Below are 27869 nucleotides of genomic sequence, written 5' to 3' on the forward strand. Positions count from 1 at the left end.
CACACTCTCCCCCCCTGCTGCTTCCTCCGTCTGTGTCTGCCGCCATCAGATATAGGGACTGATAATATCTGCTCCAACCCTGTGCTCCTTCTCTCATGCATCGAACCTATTGTTTAGTCTGATCGCTTCTTTGTACTTTTCGCAACATATGTTTTTTCACCAAAATTCCCTGCCCTAAAATGCGGTCAGATTTAGCTTTCATCCGGGTGTATGTATTGCAGTGTCTTCTCTTCTTGAGCCACCTAACTGATTGTTATCAGTATTCAGTCAGTGTCCGGACACGTCACTCTTATTTCCACGCTGAGCCAGAAGGCAGACGACACGCCTTCCCTCACATCACATTGCAGGAGATTACAATGGCTGATAAGACACAACTTTCTCCTCCACGCCTGTAAGTAGGCACTGCTTTTGGAGTGTGTTCAGAGTCCATGTACAGTTTAAAAATCAGCATGTGGCTCAGCCATGACTGTGAAAAAAAAATCTGGTATGGAACAAGGACGGGCTCTGAGGAGGGAGGAGCCGCCCTGGAAACTGCTCAATCATTGGTCGTTAACGTGCTCAGCCTCCTTGCAAAACTCAGTTTCGTTGGCTGTGGCCTTGCAACGAACACAACAGCTGCATTTGTGAAGAACTACCCCTTCTCTTTCTGCCTTGTCTCCCCTTTTTTTTTTTTTTTTTCTTACACAGTAATAACTACCCTCTGTAGTTGTGAATCACGTGTGCCGCTCTGTCCAATTTCAAGGACAGCGTTTTCCACTGTATATTGCAGTATGATTCACGTCAAGTTACTCAATTAGTTTTTTGCTTGCGTGGAGCTCAGGGGAGTTGAAGTGACGTTTCTCTGTCCTGCGCGCAATCTTCCTCATCCTCCCTCTCTCCCTCCATCCTCCCTCTTTCTCCCTCTCTCTTTCTCTCTCTCTCCCTCTCTCTTGTATCACTTAATCAAGACATAGCTTGCCCTTTCCTGTTCATTGCTGCCTCCCTCCCTCCCGTATGCTCCGCTCCCCTATTTGTTTGTCCTCGCTTGTTTCTCTGTGGTTCTTTCCCTTCCACCCTCCAGCCTCGTGGTCCTCATCGCTCTCCGTTTAACAAACAAGCTCCACACAAGGTTTTAGCTCAATATTAAAACTGCATTTTAACCTTTTTTGCTTCTCTTCAGCAGGCTGCCATCATGTCAGTGTTTAAAATTAATGTGGGTCTTTCTGCTTTTCCAGTCCACAGCAGGGGTTTGGCAAGGACACGCAGATGAGAGGTCAGTGAGGAGGATGACAACAGAAGAATATACAGCGACCGAAGAGGGATGAAAAAAGTGAATAAGTGACTGAAGTAAGAGCAGGAGGTGGAACTCCAAAGTGCCTATCGGGAGGATTCGTCTGGTTTTAAACTGCTGCACTGCTGTCTCTTGCTGTCTACTGGATCACAGCGGGACGGAGACCAGCGGGTGATTGGCCATGAATGGAGGCTAGCTTTTTTAACGTGACAACCAAAGAAGTCATCCTTCCCATGTTTTTGGGCCGCAGTCCACACATACTTTGAGCCGAAACCACCAACCCAATGACACCATTCCTATAAGGTCCTGTCCTTTCTCTGCTGTTCAGAGATCATCTCACTTTGGGCGTAACAAAGGGGGAAGAATAACACGCTCAACAGTGACTGCCAGAACTTGGACCATGTTGACATGAATTTAACGGAGAACTTTTGGTGGGTTGATCCAGTGGCCGATAGAAGGCACAGATACTCGAAGGCCACGCAGAGGCAAAATTTGTCTTTGGCCTCCCCCCTGACGAAGAGTGTTTGTCTCTGCAACATATTCAAGCATGCCAGAGTGATGTCCTAAGAGTAGCGTCTGTTTTTTTTCTCTTTTTCAGTCAGAGCTGGCCTCTGCTTACAGTCAACTCCCACTGTTTCACAGTGAAACTTTAGCTGACACTTTTTCCCAAGAAGAACCATTACACGTCCCCCAGAATACACAAAACCCACGGACCTGCTGCCTATTTGTGCCGGGGAAACACTCAAAATAGTTTTGATTCTGTTTGCCCTGTTGGAAACCTTTTTTTTATTCCTCGATTAGTCACCCTTTACTCTCTACGACATTTATCCACCTGTCTGCGATGGCTGTCAGCATGACCATGGGACGGGACACCAAATGGTTGACCCTTGAAGTGTGTCGTGAGTTTCAGAGAGGCACCTGCTCACGGTCTGATGCGGACTGCAAGTTCGCCCACCCCTCCCGGAGCTGCCATGTGGAGAATGGCCGAGTCATCGCCTGCTTTGACTCACTCAAGGTACAGACATGTTGTCACCGTCAGTCCTTGGCACAACATTTAATGACACGTGGCCTTTGGCTCTTCATAGTTTTTAGCTATTCATAATATTTGCATTTTCACTCAATTAGAATTATTCATGTTTTTCTATTATATTTTAATTTTTGTTATGCACCGAGAAACAAATGCGTAGGCTCCTTTTTTGATTTTTTTATTTTTACAAGGAAATCTTGGTACAAATCTCCCTTCTTGCAATGAATGTTAAATGTCATATTTAGTGCAACAGCTTGGATTTTTTTCTCCCATCAATCTATTGATTATGTTCACAGTCACTGCCTTAGTTTTAGAACATTTTCTTTTTGTTTTATTGGTCTTTTCTACAAATACAAAACATGAAAAGTCAACATGGAAGGCGGATACAGTGGAGTTGGGTGTGTTTTTGTTTGGTTGTTGTTTAGGATCATTGACAAAAATCTAGTTGAGAGGAATAGCTGAATGAAGAGGAGGAAGCCATTATGTATTGGTTGGTTCATCATCGCTACAAATGCGTTTTAGAATAAATTCCTGTAGATTAATAACTCCTTCTTCACGGGTGCCCCTTGTTTGTGAGCAGTGTGCGTTGTGAGTAGTAGTGTCGATGTAAAGTAACCAAGCGCAATGTTACAGTTAAAGGGCTTAATTTGGGCCAAAAAAGTGTCGGATAAATTCAAGGATAGCTCTTTAAATGTAGCAGAATACAAAACTGCATTTTTCGCATGATGATTTTTGAAGAGCTCTCTTAAAGAGACAATCTTAGTTTGGACCTGTTCTAAAAGTTGCATGTTTTGATTATGCTGAAATGTTCAATCTCATAGAAACAAACGTATCGGTTGGTTTAAGGAAAGTCTCCAGAAGCTAATATTTCTGGCTTATCCAGCCACAGTGATGCCCAGTCAAGCTACCTCATTGATTCACATTGACGCAAAAATCCTGCAAATTTAATGTGATCCCAAAGCACTCTTGCTCATCATTTTACAGCGATACTGTATTACATAGCGTGTGAAATTAGAGGGGTAGATACTTCTTTTTCTATAGTAACACAGATGTCTAACATCATATTGCCCAACCCTAATTCCAGTCAAACATGTGGTGTTAGTTGCCTGCACATGTTTAGAGACACTTATTGATGCCAACATAATGTCTTCTTGTCAGATTTATTTTTCCCTTAAAGCCCTGGTATTTTCTCTTACACTCTTTGCAGGCAGTGTCTCCTATTGACGTGAGCTAGGTGGTTGTGCTAGCTCACACTGCTGCAGCTGCTCTCCTGACTCCTATTCTTTTCCTGCAAAAGCCACGGTACTATCACGACTCATAGGGAGCAGTGGGACACGATAAGCTCGCCGTATTCAAACAGGGCTCTGACGTTTAATTCTTACCCCTGAAAATCAAGGACAGACTGTGTTGGTATGTGTGTTTGCGAGATATTTAGGTTTCCCGCAGCATAAAGTAAGACCCAGACAAGGGGCTTTCTGTATGAGTGCAGCTGCTGTCTCCTCATTTATTGAGTTAGAATTTATTATTCGGCCATTTTTCTGTGTTATGTCCTCCAGAGCAGGAGGGAGATGGAGAGGGAGAGAAAGAGATAGAGAGAAGGGGGGCCTAGCAACAGCACAGGAGTGCGTACCCATTGGATAGTTTGATCTTCCTGAGTGGCACGGCTGTTTTTAGCACAGAGCAACAGCTTGGCGCTGTACGGGTTGCATTGATGGGAGGAAAAGGCAAGCTGCTTTGTACCAAAGGCTAGAAATGTGCATTAAAGGCCATGTTTGTTTGTTTGAAGCCTCAAGCTCATGTTGTTGGTTCACGAAAGAAGTGAAGTTGATGACAACTGAAGGTCAAAGCGTCTGTCTTTATCAGGTGTGGCTGCCTGGATCAAGTACTTGCCCAGTGTTTGAACAGCCACCTACTGCAATAAAAACACATCAGCTTTGCATTCTCGTGGTTATTTTGGCTCATACTTGGAAATGATTTTTTTGTTGACTGACAAGAAAAAACAAAGAAACAACACAGCCTGTCTCTCCCCACCAGCATGTCTCATTCTGCATGTTATCTGCCCGCCCCTCCCTTCATTGTTAATTTTATGGATTTATCTGCTAATGGCTGCCCTCCCCGCCACGTCTCTCCTATATCTGGCTTCTATAGCTGGGCCAGAGCCGACCGCTGTCATCCCCAGTTAGTCCTCCATTAACTCACTCTTGTCAATATGAACCAGGGGGTTCTGCTAATCTCCCCTAGTTCTTTTTACCTTGTTAACCGTAATACCCCCGTCCTCTCCAGTGATGTCTTTCTAATGTACTGTAGTTTTAACAAAAAACAAACAATATGTTTCATATCGTTCAATATTTTTGGCATAATTTCAAAGAATATATTAAGTAGTGCAGTGACTTTAAATCACGAGAAAGGTTAATATTTAATCTCTCTAAATGTAGCCCTCTTCAAGTAAACAGCACGGCACTATAGTAAGAGGGACTTTCTCTGTGTGTTGCATTGTGTGTTGCCATGGCTACCAATAGGAGATTCCTGACTCAATACTCTTTACAACACTTTTCCTTTTGCCTCTCTCTAACCTAGATTTTGTCGCTTTAAAAGAAAGGTGAATAATCTATTAAATACAATATTTAGACATAATTAGTGCAACTGGTTTCGGAGCGCAAGATATTTGGCCAATTAATAGACACTTTCTGTTCCTCTGAGTTTGATCGGGCGTGGTGAGCCCGCGGGAATCACTCCTCATTACAGACTTTTGCCTAAGCAAAGCTTGCTCCCATTTCGAACGAAATGCATTTGTACCATTTTTCAGACAGCTGTGCGCGTGCACACTTATTGTCTCGGTTTGTGAACGACTCCTGCATGTAAGTCAGGGGGCACTGCAGTGTCCTCCTGTCCCACATAGCACTTCTGCTATGTGGCCCTTTTCTATGTGTTCTCATCACAACACCACATCATCCATCAACGTCAGACTCTCTGCACCATGACGTCAGTTTGTATAATGTTATTGTCTGTTGCTGTAGTGCGTTGTCAGTTGCTCACCAAATAAATGTGGGTGTGGCTTGATGACAGAGCATGTCACTGATGCAGCAGGGGTAGATGGTTAGCAGCTCATCTGCAGGGGCAGACCGCCTCCGTCTGCCCAGGGGTTTAATGGTGACTGCAGTTCCTCCCCTGATTATGTTTTGACCTGCAGTGATCCTGCAGCACCATCTTCACCTTCGCCATAGAAGGACACGGTTCAGAGGACATTCTTAAGGATAATGAATTTGCTTTCAGATTCATGGTTGGGATCCCATTTGCAACTTCTCAGAAATCCGAACCGATAAGGAAGAAAAGACTCCAGATATTATTTTTGCTCAAATAATTTGTGTCCAGGCTTTGTGATGAACACTAATCTTGAGTCACCTGAAACATACAATTTACCACTCATTATCAGCAGTTGATGGAAAAATAATTGTTTCAATAATTCCATACAGTATATTGTTTCAATTTTTATGGCGTATTGTATTAAATAAGAACACACCCGCCACTGTGTCAGCATCTGTCTTTCCATTGGCTTTGTTTCAATTTGTCATAGTATTGACATGATTACTTTACAACAGCGAGCTGAGAAAAAAGTTCCCGTTTATAAAGCATGCATTCCACTTAAAATCACCAAGGCGGTCTGGTCTCCCTCTATTCATTGCCAATTTCAGGGGGCATTAACCATGGCTACAGACCTAATACTCTTCTTGATGCAAATCGTTAGAACTAGCACCATCCAAAGTAACAGCATACATGAGGAAGAGCAATTCAGGATAATCTAACAAACTATATCCTGCTACCAAATCCTGTTGGAATTACAAAGCACACAATTTTATCTCCGCCAGACTTGTAACAGCTGTCTTTGTAAATCTTATTGTAAATATATAGTTCTGGTTTGCTCATTTCGGATGCAGCCACATTGTGCTCCAGAGGATTCAGGTGTGCCCAATCTTCAGTTGCTATTAGCAAGTCCTCATATCAAACCCGCCCAGCTGGAGTTGCTTGGTATTTACCAGGTGTTTCCCAAATAAGAGGAAATGGAAAATGAATTGGACATGGGTAAAGTATTTTGTGTTAAATTTTGTGCTAAATTATTTAAAATATATTTTCATTTGAAGGCCATGTGTTGGAGTTTCTGATGGAAAAAATGTATGCACAAAAAATTCTACTCACTGCAATTAAATATTAGCCATCTTTGGCCTGATTGGTTGGTTTCAGCCATTATAAGGAAAAATAGACCCCAAAGTTTCATCTAATACTTTAGGATTTTAGGTTCATCAGATGCTTGGATAAATAAGTTAGTTCAGTCAAAATTTAACATTCTGAACTTTTGTCAAATAATTGGTCAAATGATGAATGCAATACAATTCTGTTCTGCATGAAGCCAGAAGACTTCATTCTTGCACTTTGATACTACACGTGATCGTTCTGAATATCTATGTTTGGCAACCGTGCAAATTGTGGTAGAAGGAAACAAACCACGGTTTATCCTATCAAACTTTATCTCTTGTTAGTGGTTTATTTGACTTACTGTGTGCGACTGGGAAAATTCAAAGCCGATGGGAATACTCCAACTGGAATTTCACAATACTTTAAATTGTATTAGTTATCTAGAAAAAAGAACTACTTAAACTTACATTTTACATAAGACGACCAAATAACTTATATTTGTAAATTTCTGTTTTGGTCTTTAAACAAGTATTTTTTTAACTTTATTCCTATCTCTCAAATATTTCAAGGATGTATGGCTTAGAAAGTACTTGACTCCCTCATTGATTTCTTGATTAAATCAAGTGCAGTGATTACATTTCCTTTTTTAATAGAAAGTTGTGATGTCTTTGTCACTCCTGATTGATTTTAGCTCTTCGGTTTCATTAGCTTCCATCTCACAAGGACAGGATCACATTTCTCTTGTTGTATCCCATATCTTCCTTTTTCAAACCGTATCTTTCCTCACTTCTTCAGGGGCGCTGCACACGTGAGAACTGCAAATACCTGCATCCACCACCGCACCTGAAAACCCAGCTCGAGATTAACGGACGGAACAACCTGATCCAGCAAAAGGCTGCAGCAGCCATGTTGGCTCAGCAGATGCAGTTCATGCTGCCTGGAGCACAGCTGCAGCCCATAGTAAGTGTCCATCGCTGAAACCACACATTTTCACCCAGAGCAGTCTGCTGACAGATATGTTATGGACCTCATTAAATATTAATGTAGCACTCACACAAAGCAGTTCCAATGGCTGTGGCATTTTGGAACAGAGAAAAGTGTTTGATGCTTTTTTGGTTCATCCTAGAATTAGGTTATCTAGCTGAGAATACAATCATCCAGGTCAGACCTGGGCATTTTACAGCCCGCGGGCCACATCGGGCCCGTTTTGCTTTTTTATCCGGCCCGCCAAACTATTTTCTTTGAATATTAAATATTTTCAATCAATGTTGAATTTAGAAACTCCTTTTTTTTCCCTTTTGTTAAATTTTTGTATGGTTGATTACATGCAAAATAATGTTGGTACATTTATATGATTATTAATGATTTTAAAATTGAAATAAAATGCCAAAAATATTAAATATTTAAATTGCAATTTTAATTTTCTTCAATTTACATGATACCTAGTTGGCCTGCACATAAAAATTAAATACATGGTGAATTCTTGTCAGAATCTTCTTGCTGTGGCAACGGGACTTGAATTTCTTCACTTGAAGATGTTTCACCCCTCATCCAAGAGGCCTCTACTAATACTAATACTAATACTAATACAAAACATGATAACAACAACAACAGCAACAAAAACAACAACAATAATAATAATTTAAGGTATTGCAGTGTGCTCAAAAGGTCACACTGCAATACCACCTATGTCACAAGTCAGCAAGATAATGGGAGATGATATGTTAATGTAGTAAACGTAGTAAAGTTATAGGTATAAAGTGAAATTTTTTCATTTCGAAGAAACAGAAATTGGTTCCAGCGGAGTCACAGCTAATCATGACTACAATAGCGTTGTCAAAATACGTATTCGGGAGGCCTAAGTGCAACTCCTCACACAGCTGATGAAGGATATGTTTGAAGGGTTGAAGAATCTTTGTCCAGGCAGTGTGCAATTACCTTGGAGGAACTTGTCTACTCTCACATCATCCCCAAAGAGGCCTCAACTTGCAGGCAGCCTGGAGTTCAGACTTCCAACCCTATCTTTTGTCAATCAATGTAGCATCACTATTCAGTGTGACAATGCTCAACTATGCTTGCAAGTCGCTCCCTTGGACATTCTTGATGAATATGATTCCACAAGTTTGAATCAATGATCTGCATTCTATATGAAGGACTTGCACTTCATTTCTGAGTAGTGGCTACAAACAATCACGAGAAGGAAAATGTTAATATCTTTAAAAGTGTTCCACTTATCACTGCATTTTGTTTATACCATGTGTGGCAGTTTTTAGTTCAAAGCTATGGGTATTTCAATTCCTTAACTCTGAATTTATATTTTGTGTCTTTAGATATGTTAAATGGCCAGTGCATAAATTATTCAAAATGAATGAATGCATGTAAAATCTTTGCCTCATATCCTGATGTAACATTTTTCCTGCTCAACTGCTGCAGAGGAAGACAATAGACAAACGACATTCCTCCTGACAAAAATCCTTGTAAGGCCGAAAAATCCTGTCTGTGACATTGTTTTCATCTAGCGTGTCATTCTCTCAAACCTTTAGACCACATTCCCAGTAACACCTTCCCTGGCAACAAGTCCGAGTATGGCATTTAGTCCATATCTAAGCCACATGGGCCCGGGCATGGGCTTGATGCCTGAGCTGCTGCCCAGTACTCCCCTTCTGGTCCCTGGAAGTCCTACTGGCCTGACAGCCATGGGCAATGGCACCACTACACAAAAACATGTACGCACAGACAAGCTAGAGGTATGTGTGTGCCGTTGTTTTGATTCTATGTCTGATCAAGGTATGTTGACAGGTAAAAGATGGTCCTGTCTAACCAGGTTTGTCGAGAATTCCAGCGCGGTAACTGTACACGGGGCGAAAGCGACTGTCGCTATGCTCACCCCATGGAGGCTGGCATGGTGGACTGCAGTGAGAATTCGGTCATTGTCTGCATGGACTACATCAAGGGTCGCTGCAGCCGAGATAAATGCAAGTACTTCCACCCCCCCACTCACCTGCAGGCCAGGATCAAGGCTGCACAGCATCAAGCCATTCAAAACACAGCATCTGCAGCCTTGGTAAGTCCCACTCAATAGACTGACCACACTGTTGTTTTACCAAAAAAAATACATTTCTGTGGCTAAGACCAGCAGAGATTTTATCCATGGTCCCATTATTATGAGTTGTGAATCATCAATTATTGTTTTTCACAGACTGAACAGTCAGACTATCACAGCATTCCTCAAGTGTCTTAACAACTGAACATGTTGTCTGTGGATTCAGTCTGTGCGCAGACTTTAAAAGCTAATAATGAGAATAATATTTGTGGGTGCATTACTAAATCCATGGTCCTCTTTCAAAAAGTTAAGCAAGACTTCTTCTTCTTCTTCTTCTTCTTTCGGCTTTTCCCGTTAGGGGTCGCCACAGCGAGTCAACTTTCTCCATCTAACCCTATTCTCTGTATCTTCCTCTCTCACACCAGCTACTTTCATATCCTCTCTCACTACGTCCATAAATCTTCTCTTTGGTCTTCCTCGAGACCTCTTGCCTGGCAGCTCCAATTCCAGCATCCGTCTACCAATATATTCACTATCTCTTCTCTGTACATGACCGAACCATCTCAGTCTGGCTTCTCTGACCTTCTCTCCAAAACATCGAACATGTGCCGTCCCTCTGATAGATTCATTCCTGATCCTATCCATCCTGGTCACTCCCAAAGAGAACCTCAACATCTTCATCTCTGCAACCTCTAGTTCTGCCTGCTGTCTTTTGGTCATTGTAACAGTTTCTAGTCCATACATCATCGCTGGTCTCACCACTGTCTTGTACACCTTTCCTTTTATTCTGGCCGATAGTCTTCTATCACATAGTACCCCTGACACTTTTCTCCACCCATTCCAACCTGCTTGGACCCGTCTCTTCACCTCTTTTCCGCACTCTCCGTTGCTCTGGACTGTTGACCCTAAGTACCTGAAATCCTCCAGCTTCTTGATCTCCATTCCCTGTAGCCTCACCGCTCCACCCGAGTTCCTCTCATTCACACACATATATTCTGTCTTGCTGCGACTAACTTTCATTCCTCTCCTTTCCAGAGCATACCTCCACCTCTCTAGATTTTCCTCTACCTGTTGTCTGCTCTCACTACAGATCACAATGTCATCCGCAAACATCATGGTCCATGGGGATTCCTGTCTAACTTCATCTGTCAGCCTATCCATCACCATTGCAAACAAGAAGGGGCTCAGTGCTGATCCCTGATGGAGTCCCACCTCCACCTTGAACTTCTCTGTTACCCCTACAGCACACCGTACCAGTGTCTCACAGCTAGCATACATGTCCTGCACCAGTCCAACATACTTCTCTGCCACTCCAGACTTCCTCATACAATACCAGAGCTCCTCTCTTGGCACCCTGTCATATGCTTTTTCTAGGTCTACAAAAACGCAGTGCAACTCCCTCTGGCCTTCTCTGTACTTTTCTATTAGCATTCTCAACGCAAATACTGCATCTGTAGTACTCTTCCTAGGCATGAAGCCATACTGCTGTTCACAAATGCTGACTTCTGCTCTCAGTCTAGTTTCCACTACTCTTTCCCATAACTTCATTGTATGGCTCATCAACTTTATCCCTCTGTAGTTGCCACAATTCTGCACATCCCCTTTATTCTTAAAAATAGGCACCATCACACTTTGTCTCCATTCTTCAGGCATCTTCTCACTCTCTAAGATCCTGTTGAATAATCTAGTCAGAAAATCTACCGCTGCCTCTCCTAGACACTTCCACACCTCCACAGGTATATCATCAGGACCAACTGCTTTTCCACTCTTCATCCTCTTCAATGCCTTCCTCACTTCACTTTTACTAATTTTTGCTACTTTGTGGTCTACAATAGTCACCTCTTCTACCCTTGCCTCTCTTTCATTTTCCACATTCATCAGTTCTTCAAAGTACTCTTTCCATCTTCCCATCACTCTTCTAGCATCTGTCAATACATTTCCCTCTCTGTCCTTTATCACCCGGACCTGTTGTACATCCTTTGCATCTTTATCTCTCTGTTTCGCCAACCTGTATAGATCATTCTCACCCTCCTTACTATCCAACCGAGCATACAAGTCATCATAAGCCCTTTGTTTTGCCTTTGCTACCTCTATCTTTACCTTTCGCCGCACCTCCCTGAACTCCTGTCTGTTCTCTTCAGTCCTCTCAGTATCCCACTTCTTCTTCGCTAACCGCTTTCTCTGTATACACTCCTGCACTTCCTCATTCCACCACCAAGTCTCCTTATCTACTTTCCTTCCAGATGACACACCAAGTACTCTTTTACCTGTCTCCCTGATAACACAAGCTGTAGTTGTCCAATCATCTGGAAGCTCACCCTGACCACCCAGACCCTTTCTCAACTCCTCCCTGAAAACCATGCAACACTCCTCCCTTTTCAGCTTCCACCATTTTGTCCTCTGCTCTGCCTTTGTCCTCTTCATCTTCCTTGTCACCAGAGTCATCCTACAAACCACCATCCTATGCTGTCTGGCTACACTCTCACCTACAACTACTTTGCAGTCACTAATCTCTTTCAGGTTACCTCGTCTATACAAGATGTAGTCTACCTGCGTGCTCCTACCTCCGCTCTTATAAGTTACCCTATGTTCCTGTTTTTTCTGGAAAAAGGTGTTCACTACAGCCATTTCCATCCTTTTTGCAAAATCTACCACCATCTGTCCCTCTGCATTCCTATCCTGGATACCAAATCTGCCCATCACTTCTTCATCCCCTCTATTGCCTTCACCGACATGTCCATTGAAGTCTGCACCAATGACCACTCTCTCATTTCTGGGAATATTCTGCATCACTTCATCTAACTCATTCCAGAACTTCTCCTTCTCTTCAGATTCACATCCCACCTGCGGGGCATAGCCACTAACAACATTGAGCATCACACCTTCGATTTCCAGTTTCAGACTCATAAGTCTATCTGACATTCTTTTCACCTCTAGGACGTTCCTAACAAACTCCTCCTTCAAGATAACTCCTACTCCATTTCTCTTCTTGTCAGTACCATAATAGTACAACTTAAAGCCTGCTCCTAAGCTTCTAGCCTTACTACCTTTCCACCTGGTCTCCTGGACACACAGTATATCCACCTTCCTTCTCTGCATCATGTCGACCAGCTCTCTACCTTTTCCTGTCATAGTCCCAACATTCAAAGTCCCTACTCTCAGTCCCAGACTCTTTCCCTTCCTCCTCTCTCTCTGCTTCCGAACACGCACTCCACCTCTTCTTCTTGTTCTTGTTCTTCGACCCACAGTAGCCCAATTTCCATTAGTACCCTGTAGGTCATCAGTACCAATGGCGGTCGTTGTTAACCCGGTCCGCGACCGATCCGGTATGGTATAGTTTTGGTTGTCTCGCATATTTGGTTTTGGCAAAAGTTTTACGCCGGATGCCCTTCCTGACGCAACCCTCTGCATTTATCCGGGCTTGGGACCGGCACAGGGAGACACTGCTCCGTGCCCCCCCAAGGCAGGCTTGGAGAGGCACGGGCCAGTGCCGCCCTGAGGCTGCATTCAAAAAGTTAAGCAAGACAAGAATATTAAAAACTATTCGAATTTTAAAATCAAAAGATTTATAGCAATTGTAATCACGATTACAGAGGGTAGGCAATTTTGAACAGATGGCTTTTGAGTTTTGACTTGAACCGATGGAGAGTCAGCATTTTAGATGTCATGGGGAGGGAGTTCATGTACAATCTTGCGAACAACAAGTATAAACTGAGTAGCTGGGAAAAAGCCAAGTTTTCACCACACATTTTCCATATAAAAATGATCAAAAACAAGTTCTCTGGGCCTCTGAGTTTTGATAATTCAGTGCCAGTTGTGGTAGATGGTGAATTCCTAGTAGTCTCTAATGGCTCTTGCCTTGAACTGGAGACACATTTTCTTGTGTCTGCAGTGTCCTCCTGTGGCTGTAAACAGACACGTCACCATCTGGAAGATGTTGAGTCAGAGGGGTGAAAATATATTTACTCTGTGATCACAATCTACAAGTCAGCAGTTTTACGGTTATAAAATCTAAAACGAACTTCTATAGCTGTGTAATTGCTGAATCTTTGTTATTTCTTCACAACAGGCAAAAATACACAACACTGGAAATGAGTAAATAACGATTGTGGACACACCTGTTGACCATTTCTTTTAGAGCATCTTTGCAATTAAAATGTAATTTTGACAATATTCAGCTCTATTATAAGACCTACCATATGCCTACCCCCCACCCCACCCCCACACACAAATAAATATTTTTCTGTTGACAAAATCTCTATTCACAGATTTAACAGTTCTCAATTCTCCAGACAGATATCTACAGCGGCTCTGTCTGTTATCACACACTTTAGGATTGGTTATACCAGCTCCTAATTATAGGGGCTTTTAGATGATGTACAAAGGAACTGTGGGATGGGTCAAAGGCCTCCATTATATATATATTACTATTATATGTCCATAAAGGATATTGATAATGGGGTTTCTTCATGAAAGCTTTGGAAATAGATTTCAACTTGACATTTGCAGATGAAGACTTGGATACTTATCAGTAACAATGTTAAATCAAAATGAGGAAAGATATGGCCTCATGTAGTTTAATTTTATGCACAGCTTTTACTGAATTCCAACCAGGTTTCCAAAAAAAACATGACGTAAGTGTGGGGGAAGGTCTACTAATTTATTCTGTAATGAAGACAAAGATATCAGATATCCTATGTAATTTAATGTTGAAGAATGGATGCATATTTTTTGAAAATTGGGTAAATAACCTTGCTTGATTCTAACTTGGGCCTTACCACTGAGAAAATACAAAGGGATCCATCAAGTGTCAATATCTCTGCTTACACAAATTCATATACGGTTTTGGGGATGTGCATTTCTGTTTGTAATTGTTTTGAATACCCAATAATCAAATGCAAATGTCTTTGCTTCTGGATGGGGAGGATTGTGCAAAAACAGTGGTTTTATTTTGTCATCACAAGAAAACATGATATCTGGTAATATCTGAACATGAGCTTGTACTAGAGCATTTATCAGTAATGTAGTTTTCAAATTCTAACTAGGGGTGCAAGCTAGTGTTTTTTTTTTTTTTTTTTAATCTTTTTCAGTCTTCTTTATTCTTCTGGTTCTTTTCAGGCTCTGCCACCTGGAGCCATGCAGCCTCTACCAAAGAGGTCAGTCTTAGAGAAGAGCAATGGAGCTGCTGCCACTGTCTTTAACCCCAGCATGTTCCACTACCAGCAAGCCCTGGCCAGCATGCAGCTCCAGCAACCAGCCTTTCTTCCCACTGGTGAGTTTCACATAAGCAAAAAACCAAAACAAACAAAAAACAGTCTGTCCTTAGTTCATCCCCCCCCCCACCTAAATCATATACCCCCCAGCACGAGCCCATGAAACCTGAATCAACAGAGATATGTGCTGAAAATACAAAAAATGTATGTGATGGGGTGATGGAGATAAGATAATATTGTGGGAAAATGTGACTCATTACGCTTCCTCTCTCCTAACGCATTTGTTATTTTTTTCTCTGTCTAACATTTTTTTTTATCTATTCGTCAGACCTTTGCATTTTTTCCTTTTATGGATGAAAACAGAGATAAATATAAAATAACCTTGACATTTTTATATTTGATAAATCAAAAAAGCACCTTTGGTTAAGCTCATGTTATGTTATTTTGTAATGAAAATACACCAAAGTGAAGAATAGTGACATCTCATTAATTAAATTGAAATAACTCAAGCGGAAATTGTTTTTTTTTTCATAATAATGAACAGATGCTCTCGGGAGATACATTGTATATGATTACATAAAAGTACTTACAACTTTTTACAACACAATAATAATATTATTTAGAGCCTAAATATTAGACTTAAAACAGTTTGCTTTTGTGTGTTTTTATCCATGATTCAGCAGCATCATGGCCTCATATTTGATTACAACTTCTCTGACCATTTTACCACGCATCCATTTTATAATGCCATTTTTTTTCTCTTGTCTCCTTTGTTTTCTCCTTCTCATCCACTCCCATCTCTGATTTTGGCACTTGTTTCTTTGGCTTTCCTTTTTAGATTGTGTGCTCTACCTGCTGCCTTCAGGAACAGTTGGTATTGTGTCGAAGCAGGAACAGTACACAGTATATGTCATTTATGGGCTACTATGGTGCAATTGACCATGCTGGTGGTTTCAGACATTCATCCACAATTGAATAAAACATTCTAAGTATTTTTGACTCAAATCACAAGGTGTTACAGAATGAATTTTTCCCTCCATTTTTGTCAGAGCCAGAATGTTTTATCACCGTATGATCAGTTCTTTTCGTGGCACTATTTATCAAAAATCACCAGTTGTTCTGTGAGTCGAATGAAATTCTATCAAAAATCCACAACACATTGAAAAACAATTGCTAAACAGTAAGTTGTTACCCCTAAATTTGAATTTTAAGGATAGTTCTTCAAATTCTATAATGTATTCTCACTTTCTTGCTTAATGCTAACCCAAATGACAATACCTTTTCATTTGGAGTTCTAAGATTAGGTCAGTAGAAGAAAGGTAGCTTCCATGGTCCAAAATTTCTACTGTCAACTTGTATATAGCACCACTACACCTTCTGTGTATAACAATGGATTAATCCAAACACAATTAACCAGGAGGAAAATGAAAGGTTTACTTGTTTACTTTGTATGGAAAAGTCGTCAGGCAGTCATCAGGCAGAATTAATACGAACAGGATAGGGATGCATGCAGAAACACGGCCACGTAAGCATTTGAAAGCAGGGTGGAGGCCAGTAACAATGTCACAGCGTCATTTACTTAATCCTGCCTCTTAGACTCAATGCCAGCTAGATTGGTGGAAAGTGGCAAAAGACGGTTGCTCATGACAATGTTCTCAGTGTCCTCTGTTCCCTGTTTCAGTCCTCTCTTAAAACGCTTCAGCCTCAGTCGCAGCTTGTGGTTAGTGGACTACATTTCGGGCCCTTTAACTTTTAGTCTTTTGGAGCGTTGCTAATCATACGGTATGCTATATGAGGCGATGACGTGCCGCCAAAAAAGTAATGCAAAAGTTATTTACTATAGTGAAGAAAGCAGAAATTAGCTCCTCCACCCACTGCAGATGTTGTCTTCTCAAGATAGCAAGTAAGAAAACAAACACATGCAAACCCCTGCAGAGTTCATTGACACAGAACTAATGCCATTTAAATTCATCCATTCTGTTGCAGTTTTATGTTTCTGATGATTGCAATTGTGAACTCCTTGCTGTCTTCTGCATGTTGACACATGATAATTGCAAATATTTTCATAGTTTAATAGCAGTAAAAGAAAAAAATGGAAAAATAAATAGAATGAGAAATTATGTTAAGACAAGAAGTCAATGGCTGTTGTTCTCACAAGTTATTTCACTGGTCTTTTAGGCTTTACCAATTTAAACAATAGAATAAATGACAACTGTCTGACAGAAATTCACCCTGACTTGTGCGCTGAGCCTTGCACTTTGCATTAGACTTGTGTTTTTCTACTGAAATGTATCCCTTTTCAATAGCAATTAGAATTCAGCATTATTATGGATAGAAACAAAACTCATTTGACTGTAGTAAAGGGGCAGTTCCAACTAAAATGCAAAAAAAGTCATTTAAAATAATTCAACAGAAATGTTTCTCTGACTACAATAAGCTACAAGAAGTCATCCTCAGCAATTCAGTACAATCAACAAATACTATCATTAGCAGTTTGTGTTGAAGTATGATAATGATAAGGTAATTACTGTCGCCCCATTGTTTTCGGCTGTAGGGAGAACATGGTAGCTGGAATGAAGTCATCATGCACTGTTGAAACTATAACTAAAATGATCAACTGTGGATATAATGATACCAGATTACTTGTGACTGAAATCTGTCATCTTTTTTGAAAAAAAAAAAAAAACCTTTCGCTATGTTGTAAACTGAACTAATAGTAAATCAATTTAATTTAATTGAGATTAACATCATAAACACTTTTTATCTTGATGATAATAATTGATTTAATCAGTTAATTAGTTAGTTCTGTATTGATCCTTTGCCCTCTCCACAGTCATGCTTTGTTCATCTGAATACAATTATCAGATACTCCAGTCTGATTACATTGTATGACTGTGTTTTGCCTTGTTTGCTTAATACCATTTGTTGACAAATAATGCATTTTCTTTTTACCAGGCCATTCAATGAAATGTGCATTTTTCTTTATCTCTTATTTTGTTTGCATGTGTCTTGATACTTGTTCAAATTCATCGTGCCAATATCATTTGACCTGTGCCATGACTTTTGAACCAACACATTTTGCCATGGTAACCATATCATTCCTGTCCCCCCCCCCTCCTCCCTGCCCATATCCTCGTCCTCTGTCTGACTCGTCTGAATAAAAGTTCCCATGATGCACGGTGCCACCACCTCCACTGTTTCGTCGGCCTCGACCCCAGTCACCAATGTTCCTTTCGCTGAATCTGCCACCTCGAATCAGGTTTGCACTTTCATTTTCGTTCTCTTTAATTTGATCTCTGTCTTGTCTTGTCCATCATTCTCTTTGTCACAAACATGCCTGGCTTTTTCATGTGTTTTATTGTTACATTTCATCTTTCTCCACTTTTCAGTCTGGACTGAACATTAGCAGTGATTCCAATATTTAGACCGGAGGAAACCCTTAAAGCTCCATCTTATTGTCGGTTTATACCATGTCATGCTTGGTTCACCGTCACACCGTTTATGTGTTGATGTAAATTATTTGTGCTCTGCTGTTAGTGCAATAACTCATCATTAGATTGCCTTAAAAAAACTCCTGTTTAAAATACAATCATATTGAATACGTCATTAATCATGAATGTTTAATTCCCATAACTTCAGAGAGCTTCTAGTCTGCAAATGTCTTTATTGTATTTACATCTCAGTTAATAAGATGTTACGAATGTGATTTTAAACAGCAACTTCAATTAAATGTATAATTTTTTAGTTGCCAACATCAGACATGCAGTCTCTCTGGTGGATTATTTTAAATTATTCTTTTGTCATTTTACTGTGGTGAATGTATTTTAGGGGTAGATTAAGGCTTACATACACTTACGCCTTTTACTTTTTGGAAAGTAGCTAAGCATAGTTACCAATTTCAGTTGTGAAATTGTATTTATTCCATTTGCTGCAATACTTTGATACCATAACAATACAACAAATATTTGCTCATTTCCAATTAGAATCCATCCTCAAAACTCAGTTGTGATTGAAGTTTTTATTGTGTTGTAATAATGAAGCTGTAATATTGATATATTGTTAGATTGGTCATTCCAGTTACACAGTTAAGGCCTTTTCTTCTTTCTTAGAAGTTTTTTCTTTGCCCTTTTTTGGGGCCTATGTGTTTTATCAGTCTGCAATATACTGAAGACTCATATACTTTGAATTTATTCAGGATGAATGTTTTCCTACATGAAACCAGCATGCTTGTTCAGCGGTAGTCAACCCCTAATTCTTTGACGTGAGCGTGCACGCAACTGGATCATGACAACCTGGGTTCACTTAATTAGTTAAAAACTTCCTTATTCCTTGACACTTCATATTCTTTCGTGCATTCATTCAGTTTAGGTGGGTGAGATTTCTGAAAGACATAAAGAAAACTAAAATAACAGAAAGGCCCTAGTCAGTTGGCAAACTTAAACTCAGAGCCAGACAGTTTAGAATCAGAATGAGAATCGGAATTACAATATTGATCCCCAAGCCCCAAGGGGGAAATTTCGCTTAAAAATGATACCATCAACACAAAAAGAAAACAAAAATGAAGCTCAATATAAAAATAAAAATAAAGGGATATAAAAGTCAATACAATTATATATATAAAGTACACAGAATTACATATGATTCTGGATTTGTTGCACTATTAGTATTTGAAACAGGTTATTGCACAGAGTGAAATTATTGCATCAGTCAGGCGCCAGTCAACTGACTCAGAGTGTCTGACACTCAGCGTGACCAATGTATGACAGAAAGACCTGATGTCGAATGGTAAAAAAGTTAATAGAAAGCAAATAATGAGTGACACGAATGTAAAACACATTACTCTGGTTGTGCAAAGAATATTACAAATATCTTTCCATTTTAAGTCACTAATCTGGATCTGAGAGTAACCAGTGGGGTTCCATCTGTAGATCCTTGTGGATTAGAGGGTGCATCCTTGGTGAGATTTGATCTTGACAAATACCAAATTAGTTACAACCACTGCTCATTGTAGCTTAGTTTAGACTACTTAAGAAGAACCCAAGAAAGAAAAAAAATTAAATGTCTCCCTTATGTCACCATAATGTCTTTGTTATCCACCTTCTAATCGAGGGTTTACTACTTAGTTTGGTTTGAATTCGTCATATAGAAGTAAAATTAAAAAAAAGAAGAGTGGATCTCTGTGTCACACCGACCTCAGTGTGCTGCTGTTGTCTCCTAATGAACATTATTTTTCTCAAGATCTTTGCACAAATAGGATTTCACTGTTACTCCTCTCAACCCACCCTTTCTGTCTTTCAGTAGACCCCTCTGAGCTTCTGACCCCTGATCCAGTGGAGCTTCAGTGTGTTCCCATGGAAACCCATTTCTGTCCTGTTCCAAAACTTCTGATGGCGGCTCCAGTGGGCCTAAATTCAGTAAGCCTTTCCCGACATGCCAGTTAAAGTCCCTAAAGCGTGTGCATTAAGAGGGCGGGCGGTCATTTCTCTGAACAGCAAACATGTGCCTCATCTCCAGTGCACCCTGACTGTGTGGAAACATGAACCTTCTTATGATATTTCGAATCTATATCGGTTCGCTGAACACAAGCCTGGACATATTACTGCTGCTTTAAGGCAGCCATCCTGATGCACAGAGACTTGAAGATGAGGTTGAGCATCAGAGCTCCCTTGTTCTTACAGCCATACGTACGACACCATAACGGTGCAAAAGCAGACATGCGCATTAAAACACATACAAAAAATGCACACACAGAAGACTAAATGCCCTTTATGGGTTGGAGCCATCTTGAAAGATGATCCAACATTTGACTGTTCCAAAGTCTGAAACGATGAAAACAAATTCAGACCAGACGAATGGCTAAAAGACCTGTCAGTCTGCAACACAACGAAAGAGTGCTACAAACCATGAAAAGGGTGCATTTCAAGATGGCTACTAATATACTATTGATTTGTAACATTTATTTTGTTCTCATGGTCTCTACTCTCATCTCGCTAGATGTGGGTTGTTGTTTATTTTTTTTTGTGCCTTTGATTTATCTGCTCAGCTGCAGAGGACACCTAGTTTTACAAAATTAGAAAAAAAATACACTAAAGACACACACTAAAAAATGCTGTCGTGCGCAATGAAGGAAAAAACGTCCTCCGGGTTCACTTTCAATTTCTAGTCCAAAGTCTTCAATTACTGCTCAGTTGTCATACTTAAAGAAACGTATCACGGTTTGGGGAAGATCCCGAGAACCAGATGCCTGCACTCCTCTCTTTGTGTGTCCGGGAGCTTGACATCTGCCTCTTCCTATTGAGTTCAGGTCAATGAATTGTTGCCTCTGGTGTGTGAAATGTTCATCAAAAGTCCTCAAGTACAAGTTCCCACAACTTCAAAAGGCAGTTTTCTCTATTCGGTGACCCCGTATATTAACCCAGTTATAAAATACCACCAGAGCATTATAAGACATATAATATCACCATCAAATACGGTTTCACAAAACAGCTGCAACTACTGACGTAAGCTCGGAAGGTTCATAAAATTGCAGCAAACGTTTAAACAAGATGATCATCAAACCATTTTAAATGTGCTAGTTCTCCAAATGGAGTTCTCCAAATGTATCTGGAGATACATTCTTGTATCTCCAGATACAAGAATGTACACCCTTCAGAATGTAAAGGCTGTTATCTTGTCATCATGAGCAGTGACGCGACAAAGCGAGCATTCGGCTATCACAGGATTAGTATTCGTTGGATTTGAATGTGATGACTTTTGATGGAGGCAGAAATATTTATAGACTCCTGGAAAGCTGATCTCTAGCACCACGCCACAAGCAAATAGAGGAAAACAGCATCTTTCATCTCCTCTTCCATGGGCATAATAGCAAATTGATGAATTCCACCAAAAAGTTGGCATGGTCATTGAACATCTTGACATACTCAGTTACCTGTATTGGCCACTGTGTGGTGGGATGACTATGATGGTTACAGATGCAAAGGCAGCATCTTTGATATGAATGCAAACACAACCTGAGGCTAAAACCTTTGAGCTGTTCATTATTTTAGAGACATTATAATGTAATTGCCACACCTGTTTATTCATGTATTTGTTAGAGAAGACAGCCATCATGTCACATCTGGATGTGGGTGTTTTAAAGTACAATTATTGGCGCCATAGTGAAACATACATAATATTATAAAATAATCTTAGGAGGAATTATAATTTTTGGAAAATGCTGCACATTACTAAGCACTTCAAATATTCTTATATCTTCTGCATTATATCGATTATAAGTGTATTTTTTTCCACATACATGCTTATGCTACGAAATATAATCAATACCTAAGGGACTAATTTAAAAAATGTCGGAGGCTCTGGCTCCCAGTTATTCAATTTAAGCAAGAAACCAAGCAGGAGTTTGCTATTTGAAGGTCTGTTTAATTGTCACTAAAAGACCGGAAAAGTCAAAGTTACAATTTCTAAATTCTAATTTTGAGTTATTTTGTCTATTAAGAAGTCACTGTACCCTGGTTGGGCTTGTTGATAGTCAAAACAGCTAAAAGCCAATGTTTATTTATCCAGTTTTTTAAATTTATTAAACACTTTTGGCTTCACACCAAGTTAGAAGAATGACAATCCAGAGACGCAAAGTTGGTCTCGACCACATTCCTGCAAACAACCTAATTTAGTGCATTAAATCCACATGGAACTTACATATGTCTAATCTAGTGGTGCTCGCTTTTTTAATTGGCACAAATCTTTCTCCTGAAGTCAGAATTATTGCACAAGATAATGCTGGAATTGTTTCCTGCTGTTGTGCCCAAAGACAATGTGTGTCAAGCAGCATGAGAAGCTACCCCATTTAATGCAATACATGAATAACTACTCCAATAATTTTTTTGTTTTCCTTTACAAATGTTGAGACAGATGTCAAACAAAGGGTGTCCCCGAAATATAAGTATTTTAGGTTGATTAAGTGGCACAAGATATTTAGGTTTTATGGCTCTTCAGGGAGAAAGCTGAGAACTTGAAAATGTCCTGTCTTATAAATGTCTTTTTTACTGATGCGTCTGTTTTGTCAAAAGTCGGGAGACTCTAAATAAAGCAACCGCTATTATCAAAAGTTAAGCTGAGCAGCAATTCAGCCTAGAAATGGAGGAATAAATGACGTCTGGTGGTTAAGAGGGACATTACATACCACTTCAATTTCTATCATTCAGTCGGACTGTTGCTTTCCATCCATCGAAAATTGAACTTAATACTTAGAGATGCGAAACTGAAATCAGTTCAATCCAAATTCAAATGTGCCTCATTCAAGTTTCCTCAAACCACCATTGTCAATACACTGGAAGAACGGACCAGTCCATGAAGATAGGTGTGTTATTTGGTACATTGTTATAGCAGTAAATTACTACTATTATGAGTTTCTTCTCTTAGGCAGCTGTGCTGTCTTATTGTTAGTGTACAAATATATAACTCTGAGTTGTGTGCATACGTAAGTTTGTCGAGAAACAACAGTTATTTACACATTTGGTTAGTTGTAAATGCTGACAATGTTATAGCATTTCACACTGAACATTATTCATTCTAAATAATGTTGTTGTGTTGTGAATGTATCTAATGCAAAAACTTTTATCATGCCACTCTAAAGAAAGGCATGTTGAAATGTATTGACTCACTATATATACACAATTTCTGAGGTCACATAGGTACCATGCTGATACTGTGTTAAGACATATAACAGTGTGTGTGTTGTTGTATAGATTTATATTTAATGTCAATGAGTGATGTGATTTGTTTAGAAATATCTTTCACTCTCAGAAAAAAAGGAGCAGGATTTTACTTTTTTTAGTACGAAAATACTTGATGCAGATACATTACAGTGGCCCTTATTGCAACCGAGTTTTTATACCCTGAGCTTAGAATTAATATTGTGAACCTAAACATGCCCCAAACCCTACAATTATAGACATAATCACTTGGCAACACTGAGAATATGAATGATTTCCTGTCCTGCCTCTATTTTAGCATGTTCTGTGTGTCATCTTCTCTGAAAGACCAGTTTACTCGCTGCCCGTGCAACAACAAGTGGTGTCCAACAAACAGTAGAACTATAAATGTTGCATTTGTCTTATTGCTTGAGTCTGGATGCCCCAAAGTTGACCCCCAACAACTGACCCTGAAGTTAGAGATGAATTTACGTAAATATATCTTTAAGGGTGTTCTTAAAGGCCCATTTGCTTTCGTGCAGAGTTAAATGAGAAGAGAAAAGCTGTTTCATCCATATCGGAGCCCCTACCATTCTCTCTATAATGTATATTATATCATGTTTACCCTTGACCATTATATTAAAGTGTACGATAATCGCATGCTTTCCCCTGAGATATAACATTCCTACATAGCAGAATGAAAAACTTAAACATATTTCACTGTCTGTGTCTTTGCATCTGATGAAAAAAGAAAGGCTGTAAATGGTTATAAATCTAGATAGAGAACAAAAGCAGCTGGACAAGTAAGGCATTCAGAGCTCCTAATAACTGACTCATTTTTTATCTAATGCATTTGATCCAAACCCGCCTTGGGAAGTACAGTAAGTAATATTCTGTTGTTCGTTTATTCATTAAAATAAAAAAGAAACTGCTGGGCATATTGACAATACTGGAATCTTGTTGTCACAGTCAAGTTGGCAGGCAACCGCTCGGCTGACAACTGTGTGAGTGATAAAAAGAGTGTCACAGAACTCAAGCTCACAAACCTCCTCCAGCAACAAAGAAGATTTTTTTGCATTTCATTGCCATTATTCATGAAACAAACAAAATATGTAATGTATGCTTGTGAACTTTAGACCCACTGAAAGTTTAAAATCTTTGGACAGAACAGAGTAATAGTCTCTGCCTCTGCTTCAGGCCCTTTATGCTAAGCTAAGCAAAACAGCTGCTGGTTCAGGGTTCCAGAGTGGTAACAATCTTCTCATCTAACTCTTTAAAGAATGCAAATACATTCTGTCCTTAATATTTTTGTGTAAATATATTTTTCCTTTCTTTACCTACCTTTACCCTGGGGTAACACATCGCCCACTTTGTGCCTGTCGTGGTACATCTCTAAAGAAATGTATATTTCAATAGAAAAATTGACTTTCTTTTATGTCTGTGTTTGATTGTTTTTCAAGTCTTGAAAGCGATGAAGCAGAAGTGGTCCTCTCTTCTTTACTGACGTGTACTTTGAATGTCCGGGCAAATTAAATTTGTCTTAATCTTAGATCTTTGGCTTTGTCCAGCCAAGAAAATCCCTCCCTATCGTCAAGGCTTTGTCTCCTTTGCCCTTCAAGTCAGTTTGCCTTCACGTAATGCTGTCCGCTGGAATTAACAGAATACTTGATTAAAAAATTGTGCCTCTTGAGGGCATTTGAATTTAAGTACATTCAGACTTGTATTGATGCACAAGAAAGTGCCATCGAGGAGAATAGCTGTGCGGCACAAGAGATTTTCTTTTTCTTTTTCTCATTCTCTCCTATTATATTTGTTAACACTGTCTTGATTTATATTGTTGTGTCTGCCTGGAATATATAAATTATCTGATTGCTATTTCTAGTGGCCAGATCTTTCAGCATGTGTACAGTGAATTCTGTCCTGTGCATATTTCTGTTTCCTGGGGCACAAACAAAGGGCCTTATTTCTCATTGACTGTATAAAGATGTTACAGCTGTGTATAAAATAACATACATCCAGAGTAGGTTAAGTTTTTGTTTTGATTTAACATGTAAAAACACAGCATGGAAATGTCGAGAAACGTACAATTTCTAATTAGTTGATAGTTTGTGTAGACCCTCACAAAAATAGGTATAATGTGAAGGATATACATCTGTATACAATGATGGAGTCATTGTCAGTGGTAATGTTTGCTGTTTACTATGGCAACAAAATTACAACATGGCTACCTTTCCATTGTCCTGATGGTGATTTTTTTTTCCACAATAATTGAAATGGGGTTCAACATTAAGTTATTCAAAAAGGTGATCTTTAATTTGTTTCTCTTCTTGTTGCAGTATAATTCAATTTTGTATGGAATATGGAAATCCTTGTAATATCCAAAGTTCCTTAGAGGAGATCAGGTCTGTGGTGTTTTGTTCTGTTTAGTTGAGCTTAATCATTTTTATGTCATTTTTTTTTTTATTTTATTTTTTTTTATGCACTTGGTTTTCAGAGTGGATATTGGCTTGTAAAGCAAACACCTATCCATCAGGGAGGTACAGAGGCTTTTGGACTGAACGAAAGATTTGACTTTGCCACCTGTTTGTATAAAACTCAACCGAGCCACAAACCATCCTGTAGTTTGAAAACCCCTCGCTCAGTTTTCTCTTCAGAGAGGTGTGAGCTTTCATCACTGAGTTCTCTTTAAGTTTTTGATTGAGAATGCAGTCCAGAAGTCTCTTCCTGCCCAGCTGTGCTGGGTGATGTCGATCCTTGCCAGGGTGTCTACGAATGTGTGACGTTCACCTTGTTTGCACTTATGTACATAACTGTCAAAATACTCAAGATTTATTTTGAATAAATATAGATGAAATAGTTGATTATAAAGTTTAATCAATGTATCTTTAATGACATTATTATGTATATTATTTTAGTTTAGTATAACACAATTGCTTCATGTCCTTTTTTGTCTGTTGTTTGTTTGCTAGAGCCCTGCGCTTTGCCAAGCATGACATTCTCAAGATGCATATTATTCCTTTCATTTTACCGAAACAATCAGTCATCCAATTATTTCAGACCCAACTAGTATATATGTATAAAACTAGTGCTTATACTCATACCTTCCCAGCGATGCATCAAGAAAGCACAGAGCTCCATCTGCAGTCTGTTTGAAGAAATGCAGGCAGTAACATAAAATCTAATAAGACTGCAGAATAGCCTGGATACGAGATCTATACACAGGGTTGAAAGTAAACATTACTTTCTGTCACATTGTTAAACTATTTTTTTTCTCACTCCCATGTTTTCATTCTCTCAAACCAAGATAAATCTGAATTCTCCTCAGGATTCTGGTCAAAAGTTACAAACTGTTTCTCCAATGTGACATTTGCAGCAGCAGCAGCAGCAGCAGCAGCATCCTGATCTGGATATATAAATCTCTTCAGTTGCTCTTAAAGCCAGCAATTTTGTTGCCATGGCATTGGTCCTAGCGGTGGATGGACTGAGTCATCCCAGTGAAATGGTTCACAGCCCTCTGACTGTTGAATATGGACTTGAAGTGTTTCTGTGCAACCTCTACCCAGACATCACCAAAGCCCCTCTACAGTGACTTACCCAATTCCATTAGAACCGGTGTCTCAGTGTACATGCGAATTAGACGTGCTGTCACTTTCCACTTTCTTATAAGTGATATTGGATCCATTAGTGGTTTTATTTTGAAAAACTGCTTTATTGTTATTTATTTTAAAACAAATCATTTGTAAGTGTGCCTTCACGATGAAAAAATGTGTTTTTGTTAAGAGTCTTCATTTAATTTCATGTTTTGGCTTAAAAACAGTACATATTTTGTGTATGTGTAAAATGTATCCCTTTATTTCACATTTAGTATGTGAGCAGTTACTAATCTAAGTACAGACACATTAGTACCATTCTGGATGGCAGCCTGTGGAAGGTGACGAGGGCCAAAGACTGTTCAGGACTAAGCCATATGAAAAACTCTGACACTCTAGGACAGACTTGAAAGTGACTGTTGTTTCCTATGGTTTCACTCCTTGCTTGTATGTGCTGCTGTGCTACATGCCAATTTATTTTCTGTGTATTGCTATTTAGAGTAAGTTACTGTGCCTATGATGAGTTCTGCAATTTCTGTTTGACATTTAATAAAAACAAATCATTGTGATCTTGTAAAGTCTTCCTTATTATAGATGCAATATATGCACATTATCATTGATTCTGCATCTGGGAAAATATAAATGCATATGATTAAAATGGATGAGAAAAAGATTCTTACCCTTCAACAGTGAGATTATGAAATTGTGTCATCACTTCCAAACCATAGCATGTAAATAGTCACTATAAATCTCATGATTCGATGATTTAAACTGTTTTCAAATATAAAACCTGGATTGTATTTTGGACCTATTATATCACGTTTACAATAGTGTGACTTTATTAT

The 27869-nt window shown here is 39.5% G+C and overlaps 1 protein-coding gene across 13 annotated transcripts in view; it reads left to right on the forward strand.

The window, feature by feature from the left end:
- mbnl3 (muscleblind-like splicing regulator 3) overlaps positions 1-27593 on the forward strand; it is a 34012-nt gene extending 6419 nt beyond the window's left edge. For 3 of the 13 annotated variants that reach the window (XM_086157873.1, XM_086157877.1, XM_086157876.1), the window contains exons 2-7: positions 1215-2285; positions 7284-7448; positions 9032-9235; positions 9295-9552; positions 14650-14803; positions 20043-27593. In XM_086157873.1, the coding sequence (XP_086013999.1) occupies positions 2112-2285; positions 7284-7448; positions 9032-9235; positions 9295-9552; positions 14650-14803; positions 20043-20185 (1098 nt within the window). In that variant the 5' untranslated portion in view covers positions 1215-2111 and the 3' untranslated portion in view covers positions 20186-27593. Of the gene's footprint in view, positions 1-660; positions 2286-7283; positions 7449-9031; positions 9236-9294; positions 9553-14649; positions 14804-15582; positions 17875-17908; positions 18004-20042 lie in introns of those variants that run through there. The other 10 variants (XM_086157885.1, XM_086157884.1, XM_086157883.1 and 7 more) reach the window with 10 other exon arrangements.
- The last annotated feature ends 276 nt before the right edge of the window (positions 27594-27869 follow it).

The sequence above is a fragment of the Fistularia commersonii genome, chromosome 13 (genome assembly GCF_037954325.1).
Source record: "Fistularia commersonii isolate RoL2024-O1a breed Wild chromosome 13, RoL_Fcom_v1.0, whole genome shotgun sequence".
NCBI classification, from domain to species: domain Eukaryota; kingdom Metazoa; phylum Chordata; class Actinopteri; order Syngnathiformes; family Fistulariidae; genus Fistularia; species Fistularia commersonii.